Source organism: Rhea americana, unplaced genomic scaffold (genome assembly GCF_003343005.1).
Source record: "Rhea americana isolate MKP2758 unplaced genomic scaffold, rheAme1 scaffold_105, whole genome shotgun sequence".
In the NCBI taxonomy this organism is placed as follows: domain Eukaryota; kingdom Metazoa; phylum Chordata; class Aves; order Rheiformes; family Rheidae; genus Rhea; species Rhea americana.
Genome location: NW_028185095.1, coordinates 2,695,982 through 2,710,210, shown reverse-complemented (window position 1 = coordinate 2,710,210; position 14,229 = coordinate 2,695,982). Strand labels below are relative to the sequence as shown.

General features: G+C 39.9%; 1 protein-coding gene across 2 annotated transcripts in view; it reads right to left on the bottom strand.

Annotated features, from left to right (window-relative positions):
* Positions 1-14,229, bottom strand: part of KIF5C (kinesin family member 5C) — a 94,889-nt gene that overhangs the window by 35,351 nt on the left and 45,309 nt on the right. For both annotated transcript variants that reach the window (XM_085308680.1, XM_085308672.1), the window contains exons 9-13: positions 13,291-13,395; positions 12,789-12,937; positions 5,644-5,792; positions 3,043-3,218; positions 161-229 (exon numbers count right to left, since the gene is read on the bottom strand). In XM_085308680.1, coding sequence (XP_085164806.1) covers positions 161-229; positions 3,043-3,218; positions 5,644-5,792; positions 12,789-12,937; positions 13,291-13,395 — 648 coding nt within the window. The remainder of the gene's footprint in view (positions 1-160; positions 230-3,042; positions 3,219-5,643; positions 5,793-12,788; positions 12,938-13,290; positions 13,396-14,229) is intronic.

The window sequence follows — 14,229 nt, the reverse complement described above, 5'->3', positions numbered from 1 at the left end:
ATCAAATTTTAAGTTCAAACCTACCTGCCACACAGGTTGCTCTTCGCAACTGAGATTTAGCCGATTAATACAACCATAGATAGCCAACAACTATTACATAATCACAAAATAAGAGTTCTGTAAGCAAAACACAGATCTTTTTTTTCCCCCTTCTTTTTACCTCTTCTTGATCCAACATTTGTTGTTTCAGTTTCTCAGCCAACTGGCTCTGCTGGTTGATTTCATCATCCTGCAATGAAATAAGGTAGGGTGGTTTTAGTTTCTTCTCATAGTTCTGCTTTGAACACTTATTTCCCCTTTCCAGAAAGGTGAGCAAGTATAATGCCACAGCACAACTTGCCCAAGTTTGAGTGGTAAAGTGGGGAGGGAGGAAGAAACCACACGCGTGCACAGAGCTACATAGTAAAAGCAATGCATACATGACCAGCTGTCCGCAGTGTACAGCTAAGCAGATGCACCTCAGGCTGTATATAAGACACTGAAGTGGTAATAATTGAACCTTATAACTTGTAAAAGTTCAGATGACTTTTCCGATATATGTGTACATCCAGTCTTTCCCTTTTCATATTGAGTTCCAAAACCTTGATAACAACAGTACCAGAAGGGTGAAATTACTCTTATAGGGAATGATCTGTCCAATGCTTCACTATAGCTGTTTAACTTCAAAAATATGTAACAGTAATTATTTATGTATGTTTACACACAAACTCTGGCCTTTAATTTCAACAGAAGACAGATGATCAGAAACCAGCTTACTAATTAAAAAACTATGGCCAGCTCTAAACTGCATTAATGAAAGAGGAAGCTGAAAGCCAAGCATAAAACTTGGGCACCTCATCTGTTATATCCTTCCTCCTCTGTCAAAGACCATGATGGAAATATGGCCTGGTAACGTATATCCAAATATTCAATTTTATTGGTATTTCAACTTCATAGTTAAGACAACATCCTCAGGGTTAAGAACTGTTATTAACTACAGAAGTGAAACCACGTACTCCACTGTATGAATCCTTCCTCTGAAAAGGCGCAGGAGGCATACCAAGTGCAACAACTGACAAAGTCAACCTCCTCTGCTCTTTTAGAGAAAGATATCCTTCTCTCAAAAAAGCTCACAGAAGCTAAGTGGTTGCTTTCACATCCTATCAGAGCCAACTGACATTTTATTTCACTGGCAAGTAGATTGATTTCTCATACCAAAGCTAGCTATCAAGCAGAATACATTGAACTGCTTGCTAATATTACAATAGCGCCAAATACAGCGAAAGAATGGGCCACACGGTAAAAAGGTAGAATCTTGTGCTTGTACCACGGAGATCAAACACCTTCTCATTTCCTATAGTACTGCAGTAATGTACCAAATTATGGTTCCTGTGTCTTCTGGGGTAAAACTCAAATGTGCTGTGAGTTCCTTCAATAACAGGATAGGCTTTGCTACTTTTGACAGGGCAAGTGAAAGAATGACTGACCCTTTTTTATTTACATCAACAGCTAGAAGGTACTGTGAGCTACAGGGAACATATTCTCCATTAGGCAAAAGCTGTAATTTTCTTTAAAAGCTCAACTGTTATTTTGATTGCCATCGATATACCGAGATACAGATATTGCTTTCTGCATTTGCAGTCAGACTTACTTACACAGACAACTTACCACAACTACCCACCACCCCACCCCACATTATTAAGAAACTTCAACTATTATCATACAAGTAGGCTCCATCTGGTATTTTCCTGCAAACTAGAATTGACAATTAAAAAAAGTTTAAGATTAAAGCTATTCTGAAAACTTTTGCTAGATAGCCTTTTTAAGCTGTTCTCATCTATGAATTTATTGTTAAAGTTTTTGTACACATCTTTTTGTCACATTTTACCTTAACACAAGCCGAGGCTATTAATGACAAGTGTTTGATACACTTACTGATTATAGCTTTTTTGTAAGTGCCAATGATATATTTCAAATCGTACTAATCAAAAAAGTCTACTTGTGTCTAAGACATCTGGACTCTAGACAGTGTTCACTGCTAGAACAGAATGAACAGAAGAGACCCAAAAGATAGTTTATATTTTTTCCTTAAAATTCTGAGATACAATGAATATTAAGACACAGTTTCCCTCCCCCCCCCCTTATAACTTATAAAGATAACATGACAGTTAGCTATGCAGGTATGGTATTTAAAAAATGACTTAAGAAAGGGTTTAAAAGTCTGCATCAGACCCTTAAAGGGGAACTTGCCACTGATTTCAGGGAGAATGCTAATAAACCATACCTGCAGAGGGAACAGAAGCAGGTAACTGATGTGGCTGGACAATATCCAACTTTATGCAGTAGTAGTATTTTGAATTTTGGGGCATTTCCAACTCTATGGGGCTCAAGAGATACAGCTACCCAAAATCTGAGACTCCCATACAAACTCTGTGAGTAAAGCACCCTACACTGGATGGTATGAAGCTGTTACAGGGTTGAAGGGCAAGCCCCTCATGCAAAAATCTTATATAAGCACTTAGAGACTGGAAATTTCTCTCCGATGTATCTTCAAAACGTTCCTGACAGCTATGTAGGTAATGCAAAGTTTAGATATTAGATGAGACCACTTTTCAAGGACAGAGGCCCAGCTATACTGCACTCATTTTAAGGCTATCAGCTGCTATCAGTTGTCTGTTTGGTCTCTCTAGGAGGGTTCAACAATCCTCAGAGACAGAAGAGGGTGAAACAGGATCTTAACTTTAGCCACTTCATTTCAGATCAAGATCCATGTCTCACTCGCTGCTGCCTGTGCAACAGGAACAGTAGCTTCCAGCAGACCAGGAGAGTAACACTGGCAAAAACCACATCACTGTCTTGATAACCTGCTTGAGCTGTCATAAATCCCTTGTGGACGATGCCTCTCTTGCCCTCAAGGGAGTACGCAGTCTGGAGGAGAAGGAAGAACAGCTCAAACATATAACCAGGACACAATACTAGCAAAAAAATAGGAGACTCCCCCATTCATTTAGGCTTAGGTGTCAATTCACACACAGCAAATGAAATTAAAACAAGTGTTCGCACCTTATCATCCAGCTGTCTGTAGAGACTGGCAATCTCCTCATCATATTTTTGTTTTTCCTCTGTTGAGATGCTGGCAACAACTGGTGTTATATTGTCAATAATTGGGGTGTTATCACAAGGCTCCAGGTTCTTCTGATCCTTTGCACTGATCTGTTCATCTTCAGGCACAGCTTCTCCTGCAGGTACACAATTCATGGTCATTATAATCCAAGAGACAGAGCAGACTGAAACATGAACATCCCAGGACAGACCTTCGCTGTTGCTGACAGGCACTCAGAAAAGTAAAGAAGGGATGTCTGTTTGACACTGTGATCCAGCTACAGGCCTGCTATCTGGTACCAGGCAGGCAACTGCCATAAATGAAGGTGACAAAGTCAGGTACAGAAAGATGGCCATTCAGTCCCCTACAGTTAGAAAAACAAACAAACTGTAGCAACAGTTCAAGCAGCTGACATTAAGAGGACTGAACTCCTTATTACTCCCCTTCCACTCAAGCGCTTTAGAGATGGATTAGCTCCATGGATTAATGTAAGTGTAAAAAAGGACGAAAAAAATCAGACTTTCAACCTAAATCCCACAGGCAATYAAATGTTCCTTCCTCTCCAGACTTCAGACTGCCTTATCAACTCTCCCTCCCCCATACCGAGCTGCTAAAGCATTAGGACAACAAGCAGACAGATGCATTTAAAACAATACTCACGTCCTACCTTGTCACATCTAAAATTAAATAGCATGGACCAATTTTCAGATGTTGCCTACGCATACCAAATAGGATGCTATCCCTACACATTTTCTTTCACAGTAATTTTCTCTGAGGAATATTTTGTTCAATAACTTAAGTGCATTCCAATTACTAGTCTGTTGCAGTTCAGTGAGGAGGGACAGGCAAACCGCTCATGCCAAAAATTGAATCCACATTCATTAGAGTCTGCCGAGAGACCTTAGCTGCTGAATACTTCCCGCACTGTTCAAGGTGTGGGAAGGTTACGTTCCACCCGTCTGCAGAAACACCCTCTCCCTCTCCGCCCTGCGCCCATTTCTGTGGAAATCTACTGTATTTTTATCCTGTAGAGTTTAACTAGCCATTCCTCTTGCCAAAACTGCGTGGGCACTATTTATCATACTGGCAGGAAAACAAGTAAAGAGGGCAAATATGGAAAACAAAAAGGCAGACTAATTCAGGCCTGAAAGCAAAAGAAAACAAAACAAAACAGGACATGAAAGAGCATGATCAGCAAACTGAAGGTAAGTTTTTCAAGCTTGAAGCATGAAAACAGTAACTTCAAATTAAGTACCAGAACCTCTATAAAAGTACTAAATTCAAAATACTCTGCCCTGTTACTAGGGGCTTAATGTCATTTTTTATTATTAATGAGAAAAACAAATTGATTTTTCATTGTTGCACTTGAGCAGAACAAGAAAGGTGGGCTCATTCAGATTTTGGGAACTTGCACACATGGCAATGCTCCTCACACCCCGGAGAATGTTTCAGTAACCTCCAAAGAAGAATCTTAAAGTTGCCATTTCATTGCTGCGTTTTGCTTAACTCAGAAGCTTTGTTTCTGACTAGTACACATGAAGGAAGGAAGGGAGCCTAAGTCTGATACAAATGCTTGGACAACAATAACCTAACTGTAAAACACAGGCCAAATTTTGCATTTCAATGCAAGTCTGCTGAACTCCTACTTTAGCAAGAACTAGGCACATCCAGTTTCTACTACAAAGTCATTTTGTATTTTACTTTCTAAGTTTATAGAATAAGCTATGCTTATGGATTATCTATGCATTTATTTTGTACACTATTTTCTAGATGCAGTTTCCACTACAGTTTCATTTGGAAAGAGCCATACTCTTATCCCAGGTAATGCTATTTTATAAGACAAGAAATCAATAGCATTTTGAATGTATTTAATATAATGTTTAGTAACACTAATGAAGAGAACAGGACAGAGGGAGGGGAAAAGGAGGTACGTGTATTTAGACAAAACAATAGGGACAGCATGTTACAAGACTTGTTTGTACAGCATATAACCAGGAATCTGTATGGTCTTCTCTAAAAACGAAAAACAAACAAACAAGACAGCTATGTTTCTAGAACGGRAAGGAAATTAAAGCAGTCACATCTAGTAAACACAATGAAACATACAGAACATTAGAGGATTACAAATTCCCAGCACTCCACAAACCAACAACAGACAGACTGTTTCCATAGCAATTTTACTATGCTGAAAGAGAAATATTCCCTGTGCTAAAGTGGTCCATGTCTCCAGAGAAGGGCACAGAAGGCAATCACTAGGTAATTACCTAACATGAAAGGCAAGTAAAGCAAGGCAGGGAGTATTAGCTGAAAGGAGGGAATCGTTTTTTGCTCTTAGAAAGGTTAGTTGTTACCTCTTAAGCATGCACAGTAGAGATTTCACCCACAATGTTTAAAAACAGACTGATCTGTCCAACACAATTTTTGACTAGGTACCCAAAGATTATCACATCAGAAGTCAAACTTGCTACCCATGTGATTACTACGTGGTTTTGCAATACAGTATCTTGTCTGGGTACTCTCTAATACCAAGACATACAYGCATTGCATTTTACAGTACCTACCATTTCTCCACCTGTTCAGTTCCAGCTCTAGATGCTGAATAACATTCTTTAGACTTTTGTTTTTGTCTTTTTCTTTCTCATACTTTTTCTTCCATTCTTCTGCTGTCAGCTCCAGATTCACAGAGACTGTGTTCTTAATAGTCTTAGCTCTGTGTAACAAAAATAAAAGCTATCAGTTGTTTTGCAGCTTTTATCTCAATATAGCAGTAGGGATTCTGAAGTTTTTCAGTAACACAAAGCTAAACGAATAAAAGTTTGCAATTTATTTTCGGAAGTGGAATGTCACAATCCAATTTGCTCTCATAACCTCAGCAGTATTTAGGCCTTCAAGCCTAAAAAGTGCTTTCTATATCAAAATCCAGCAGCCAGTCAGGAATCACTCTGCGGCTTGAGATTTTTTAGCAGAGCAGCAGCTCTGGAAATTGTTTTTAGATTTAAGACAAGAACAATTCCTGTCATAATTTTTCCGCTGAATAACCTGTCATCTCTTTCAGCTTCCCCTGGCCTAGGACTCATTGCACACTATGGCATACAAGTGTCTGGCCACAGGCTAACTCCATTAAAACCATTCCTTAAGTTCTATCAACAAAACTTAAGCTGTATTTCACACGTTACAGCAGGGAGCATGCCAATACAGTGAAGCTGAGGGATAGAACCCAATCCTTCATGAATGCCAAACAGCACTTTCAAATACATCTTTGCAGGTGGAGAGAAAGGAAAAAGAACCACCACCGGTGCAACTACACAGATTTACATCTAACCATGGGGCCTAGGCAGAACAAGCAGGCAGTGGCCTGTCTTTGTATGCTCTGCAATAGCTCCTTGGCTTTTCTAAACTTCATGATTTTTTTCAGAACAAGTCTCAGTTCCACAAAAGGCAGAGAACAAGGAGACCAGATTATGCTGCTAGAAGGCCTAAATGCTACTACCTCTGCCACTAAGAAATGAGAAAAATTTTTTAAACTCCAGCCTGCATCCTTGGGAGGAGTTGGAGACCTTCTACATGGTAGGGGGAAGTTAAAGGTCAGTCTTGAATTCCCTCATGTTTAACCTACATCAGGAAAGGTTTGAACCTTCTCTCACATCCAAGACCTTCAAAATAAAGGAGGATATTCCATTAGGGACTCTGTCATGCCTCTGCTGCTGGCAACCAAAGGTCTATGAGAAAGCAGTATTATCTATGGTCTATCTTAGAGAGGCAAGAAAGCGCTGCTCTGCAGCGTGCAAGGAAGGGAATGAATATACAGAGCAGTAAAGTGCATGACAGACTGGCACAGGAGACTGGTGCCACAAAGAAGTCTAGAACAGAGGCAGGAGCCTTCCACAGTTTACAAGCCAGAAAAATTCAAGATCTTAGCCTGCAGTTACAGGTTCTCCATGTATTGTGTTCAAGTACACATTCTGTGTGCTCTGCTTTACTAATCACCAATATTTATAGCTACTTAAAAGTAAAATGTAAACTTAATCCAAAATGCATGTAATCCAATTCGTAAGTTACAACGTCATTCTGACCACGAAACCTATGGCAGCTAGAGACCTCTTACCTTAATTCTCTACAAAGTTAGACAACCATAGTATCTCAGCAGTCTGGAAGTCCTCCCTTTAACTGTTCTTGGTCCCTCTTCCCCTAAACAAGGGGAGCTGTACTGTCAGTAACAGATTTACACTTCAAGCTATCTACTGCTTTTGATGATAAAAAGTAAAACTGTACATAGTAACACAAAAATATGGAATTCAGGTAAGTTTTCAGGCGAAATTTGAATAAGTCAGAATGTAAATGAAGGAAATGGCACTGTGGTTTGGATGCCAAGAATAATGTCTCAAGARGATAGTCTGTGGAAACCAAAATTAAACAAACGAACAGAAGGAACAAAGACTTTGCATCTCAGCTAGAATTCTTCCTCTGTATCTCAACACTTCCAAAAAGCATTACTGACTCAAAATTGCCAGTACACGTATATGATGAATGCTTTCTCCTACATACCTCCCTTTCCATTCCAAAATTTCCATTTTTTAGGTCATCATCAGAAATGCTGTGACAGTTGGAGTACTGCTACTCAGGGCTCTGATGGGATGCACCCATGAGTGCTGATGGAGCTGGTGGAAGTCACTCTCAAAGCAAGTGTCACTCATCTCCAAAAACAGCAAGAAGGAGGACCCAGGAAATAACAGGCCAGCCAGCCTCACTGCCATCTCTGGAAAGGTGATGGAACAGCTTATCTGGGATGCCATCTTATCATGCTTAATCAATCCGTTCACCTTCTATGATGGGCTGACTAGCTAGGTAGATGAGAGGAGAGCAGTGGTTGTGTTCCACCTTGACCTCGGGAGGGCTTCCTGCACTGTCTCCCATAACATCCTCATAGGTAAGCTCAGGAAGTGGGATCTAAATGAGTGCACAGTGAGGTGGACTGAGAACTGACTGAAATGCAGAGCTCAGAGCACTGTGCTCAAAGTCTAGTCAGAGGCTTGCAGACAACAGTGTCCCCGGGGGGGGAGCAGGGGAGGTCAATACTGGATCCAATCTTGTTCAACCTCTTCATCAATGACCTCGATGAGGGCCTCCTCAGCAAGTTTGCTGATGTTACCAAGCTGGGAGGAGTGGCTGATACACCAGAGGGCTGTTCTGCCATTCAGAGGGACCTAGACATACTGGAGAGATGGGCAGAGAGGAACCTCATGAGGTTCAATAAGGGCAAGTGCAGGGTCCTGCACTGAGGGAGGAATAACCCCATGCACCAGTACAGGCTAGGGGCTGACCTACTGCAAAGCAGCTCTGCTGAGAGGGACCTGGTGTACTGCAGGTTGACCATGGGCCAGCAACGTGGCTTTGAGGCCAGGAAGGCCAACAATATCCTGGGGTGCATTAGGAAGAGACTCAGCCCTAGTGAGGCTGCATCTGGAGTAAGGTGTCCAGTCCTGGGCTCCCCATCACAAGAAAGACACGGAGCTACTGGAGAGAGTCCAGCAGCAGAGGACTACAAAGATGATTCCGGGACTGGAGCATCTCTCCTACGAGGAAAGGCTGTGAGAGCCGGGCCTGCTTAGCCTGGAGTAGAGAAGGCTCAGGGGGGATCTTATCAATGTGTCTAAGTATCTGAGGGGAGGGTGCAAAGAGGATGGGACCAGACTGTTTCAGTTTGTGCCTGTTGTGTCTCATCCTATCCCTGGGCTTCACTGAAAACAAACAGCTCTGTCTGAGCATGAGGAAAAGCTGCTTTACCGTGAGGGTGCCAGAGCACTGGAATGGGTTACTCTGAGGTTGTGAATTCTTATTCCTTGGAAATATTCAAAAGGTGCCTGGACATGATCCTTGGAACCGTGCTGTAGGTGACTCTGCTTGAGCAGGGGGTTTGGACTAAACGATCTCCAGAGGTCCCTGCCAACTATTCTGTGAATCTGTGATTTAAAGGTCCCGAGTGCTTCAGTAAAAATCAGCTTGATTATAAACCTAAAATCACAATTGATTCAGTCTCAGGTTGCTACTTTAGAAAAGTCACAGTGCTAACAGGGTTAAAAACACACCACCATCTACAGCCAGTTAGGGAGTGCTGTAGTGAGCCTTGAAGCTGGCTCTTTGTCACTCTCTCCACCGCATACCTGGCTGACTGAGTTACTGCTTGGCTGAGRAGGACTGTCAGCAAGAACAAAGCTTGGACTTGCATCTGTACCACCGTACGCACATTCACTAGTCACTGCATCTCTAGGCAAAACCATAAAATTTAAATCCTTCTAGTGGTAACAACTATCATTTTCTTATTGTGAAACTGCTTAGTTGCGACAGAACCTAAAAGACTGCATTAGAAAATGCAAAGCAAGTAGAAGAAAAATGAATAGCATCTACTCTAACAAATCCACACTTAAAAAAAAAGGAGTCAATACAAATTAAGAAAGCTTTGGATCTTTGCCCTTAACTGCTCAAACACCGAGCCCCTCCAAACAAATCCAATGTTATCAAATAAAACAGGCTAAGTAGCAGAATAACAAACAAACCTACTACCAGTTCATAAAGTGTGCAGGCTGAAATGCCCATGAGGGAAAAAAAAAAAAAAAAAAAAAACTACCCTTAGCAATCAGCTACAGATATAGTGGCTAACAGTTCTTTGGGGGAGGACAGATGATCTTAAGTTATTTTCTTCATGGTCCCACTTATTGATTCTAAAATATACTTTAAGTGTGACCAATTACTAAAAATGCTGAAGTTCTCATGTCAGCAAGAAAGCTCTGCCATAGCTGCGCCTCATACTCCAAATTCTGCTCTGGTGATTTGCACTATGTGGCAAGCTAGAGTTCTATTACTTTAGAAGAATTAAAAACAAACAATATTCTTAAAATATGCAGATGCCTAATGGTTAGCATATTCTTCTAATAGAAACATAGCTCAAGTTTCTGCTCATTTGACTGTACTGTGCAAGGAGAAAGCCACATGATGAAGTTTATYGACTGCGTTACACTAGTGATAGGTGAAGTACCTATCAGAAGGCTCTAAAATAGAAAACAATAGAGAAATAGAAGAAAAGATGGAACAGGAAGAGAAGAAAGTGACTCATTACTGAGAGAAATACATGCACATATTTATTAGCCTTGGTGGGTCTATGAGGAGGAATTTTATTCCTGGCACTTATTTTAATGATGACATTTCTTTATTAATAGGGAGAAAAAGACACACACACACACAACACCCTATATGTTATGTCAGCCTTTAATACAGTCACATTAGAAAAATGAAATATCACAAGTAAAGAGCCTGTAAAATACTACTTGCTGTAGACTTTAATAATTTTTAACATATTCACAATCATTACATATGTAAAGGTTGTGTGCTGCTCTGCAGGCCTAATACAGCAATAGGCCTCACTAGTAGTTCATTCCTTACAATTAAATGCTTTCCATGAGGAGCTTCTGTTTCAGCACAGTTCCACAGCTCACAAGCAAATAAACACCCAGCAACAAACCACAAGCACGTTCACAAAGTACTTAGCTATTCTCCCAATTCTTTCAGCTGACATCCTGGTCCCCACAAGGAATGTTTTACAGATTAAAAAAAAAGGATAAAAACATTCCTCCTCTTAGAAARGTATTAACTATTTTTAGCAAGCAACTCAGTTGTTTCTAGTTTCATGGATTGCAAATAAATTCACTCTGCTGTTCTCATCAATCATGCCACATCCGTCAAAGCTCTGCCAGCCAGGATGTGCTGAGTCAGTTACAAAATTGATTTGCCTTCCAAACAGAAGCTGAAAGGCTGATTACTGAAGAATGAATGAAGCCAAAAGAAATGTAGACTGAAGTAACATGGAAATTGGACACTTCCTTTAGCACATATGCATACGAGTTCCCACTGTGATTATCCTGTGGAAAGCAGAGGGCAAACCCCTTCTTGACTCCAGAGATTACAACCTGCCCTCAACAAAACAAAAAAATCCAAAAAGCAACCCACATTACCTTTCAACCCCCTTAATCTAAACTGCTACATTTCATTGCTTACATTTCAAACTGTACCTGCAGACACAGAGACAGTTCAGCACAACTCCAAGCAGACCGAAACCTAACACAACACCTACTCATCTATTTAAAATGAAATGTCTCTTCAGCTGTTTTACTGCAGTGGAGCCTGATCTGGAATTAGTTAGCTGCAGCAATGGAACTGTCATTTTGTTTTACAGAGGTGTAAGCTTTACCTTTGACTAAAATCAACTTGAAATCAGAAAACTGTAAGGGTGGAGATTTAAAAATGAGCCATCAAAACATTTAAACTGTTACAGTCAACAAAACTGCACAAGTCATTAGATTTCTGAGTTATGCAATACCTTGTATTTAATAATTTTGCATCTTAATATTTGTATCTACTCAAAATTTCTGACACACAATATATGGAATTTCAGTAAAAGCTTCCATCTTTAGTAACTTCATCTTACGTTCACTACAAAAAAGTGAATTTWAAAAAAAAGCATAGCAACCTAACTTAATCTGGTTATGTTAGCAACTATTTCCTCTTTCCATAGCCCTTTCTTATAAAACCTTACTGGAGAGACCTGCAAAGTTCCCTTTGGGGAGTTTTTCTCTGCAAGCTTTTGTTCTAAAGAAGTAGTTTATGGTTGCACAGYGAGGGAAGAAAATGTTATAGCAAGCAGAGATCAGACAAATTCATGCTTTTTACAGCTACATGGCTTGCAGCATGTAGGTCCTTCCCTACCTTCCATAAATCCCAGCAGATGTTAAAGACAAGTTAATACCATTTCTGGCATGCCAGATGGGGAAAACATTGCAGAGCTGCCTCCCAGCTTTAACCTATCGCATCATCCCTAATCCTCACAACTGTCCATTAAGAGAGACTGCACCCAACTGCATCTATTTGTCCCCCACTGCCCATTCTGGTTTTTTGTGTACTCTTCTGGGTACGCACTGAAGGGATCACCTTATCTCACTAAAAAACTAAGGAAAAGGACTCATTAAGGACTAAAATGAGGAGGGGAGGAAAAAAAAGATTCTCAGATTGATCTCTTACACATGATTTTACTTTCCAATATAAAATGTTCCGTAATAGTGTGGGCTTCAGTGTAAAATCACACACATCAGAACACATCAGCCATTTTCAGAGACATATCTAATGTATTGTACAAAATTAAATAAATTATATCTCAAAAACRACCACAGGTTATTAGCATTTTTTCCTATTACGAATATACATGCATTTATGCATGCAGGTATGTATGCATTTTACATGCAGTAATTTTCCAAAGTATCAGAGTTCAATTACAACAAAGGCAGTAATTATTTAAATTAGCCTATATATTTTTGCAAACCTCTCAAGTGTCTCAGTGACTATTGCCACTGAAGACACACACACGAGAAATTTTTTCCTGACCACTTCCACATTTGTATATTCCTTACTTGCTTCTGAAGACTTGTTCCTATATTGTTAAGATCTTAAAATCAAAAATGTCTGTGAGCTGTCATGGCAATCTTTAACAGCTGTCAATATTATACTAAGTTCACATTCTACATTTTGCTTAATTAACAGTTGAGAGGACATTTTTTTGCAACCATAATCACTAAGATTGCATTCAAGGAGAAGAACGCACCTTTCAGAACATATGGAAGGGTACAAAGAATTATCTAGCTTAGTGATGACTAAGACTCACCGCTGTCCAAACATCAGTGTAGACTTTGTTTCAGCTTCATTGAAAATAGAAGGAGAACAGCATATAACAATGGTGGTTCTGCAGTTTCCTCCAAGGGAATCCTGAAGTATTCGGGTCATTTTGCTGTCTCGGTATGGTACATGGGTTTTCTAATCAAAATACAGATCAGACACAAGAACAAATTTATAAAAATTATGATACAAGGTTCTCCCTCATTATAAGTCTACAGTGATAGACTTAATAGATTTTGAAGCATATAATTCTGAAGTGTAATTGTTTTGATTGTGCTAAGATGTACCACACTGGATAACCGTTCAAGTGAAATCACTGAGAATTTGGTTCTTTATATTTAGCAGAGTAGCAAAATTGTCATTGGTTTATGGTAGGAAAGCCAGTATTTTTTCCTTCCTGAATTGGAATGTTAGCTTATTTCTTATGCACATGGCAAAGAAACAGATAAATAAGAAGTCATTCTTAAACAGTACAAAACAGGATTACTTACAGTTCCTTCTGCCAAGGCAGATATCACATTGCCTAATGCAGACAAAGACTTATTGATATTTTTAGCTTCATCAAGAACAGCCCCCTCTGCTCCAGTTTTGCTGACCTACCAAAGAGAATACACCACAATAAGGCTCAGCTACTAGCAAGATCCTGTACAAATGCAGTTATAATGCAAATGGAGATAGCACAACAATTAACAGTCTTGGAGAATAAACAAAACAAACGTAACCTCAATACRAAGAGTGAGTTTTTAATATGCACCTTTTTGTTAATGGAAGGCTGCAATATTTCTGACTTTCTTCCAGTTTCAGAGCAAGTTCACCTACATGCCTTTACTTCACTAGAGAAAAAGCTGTTAAGTCTGTGCTCTCTTGTGAGGACACCTGAAAGCCACTTTCAAAACCAGATTGTCCACATAGACAAGGAACTTGCAAATGATATTATTTGCAAATATCTTCAGGGCATGCTCAGTGGCACAGTATATGCCACCAAACAAGTATTTTGTCATTGTATTTGCTTGCATGGACCAAGAATGTCAGGACAGAAAAAGCATGATCTTACTCATACTGAATGCAAGGTTTGCTGGTCCACAAACTGGACTCCAAAGCACTCAGTTCAGAGGCTTAGTGTCCTGCGAAGAATGCTCCTTTAGACAGCAGTGAAGACAATAACCTTTTCTCTCCCTTCTCACTCTCTCCAGCCACTTGGGGAAAGGAGGGGTGGTAGGGTTTATACAGAAGTATAGGACAAAGCCAAATAGTTTTCTTTACGTTRCAACTAGACTTTTACACTTTCCTCTAAAAACGACTGACATATGATACAAAAGGCAAAATGACTGTACGTTTTAAGAAAACAATCTACCAACGAAATCCTTATTTTGGGTTTTCAGTGGAATAGCCAAGCCAACATAATGAATTGCAAAAGTGCAAGTTTCAGT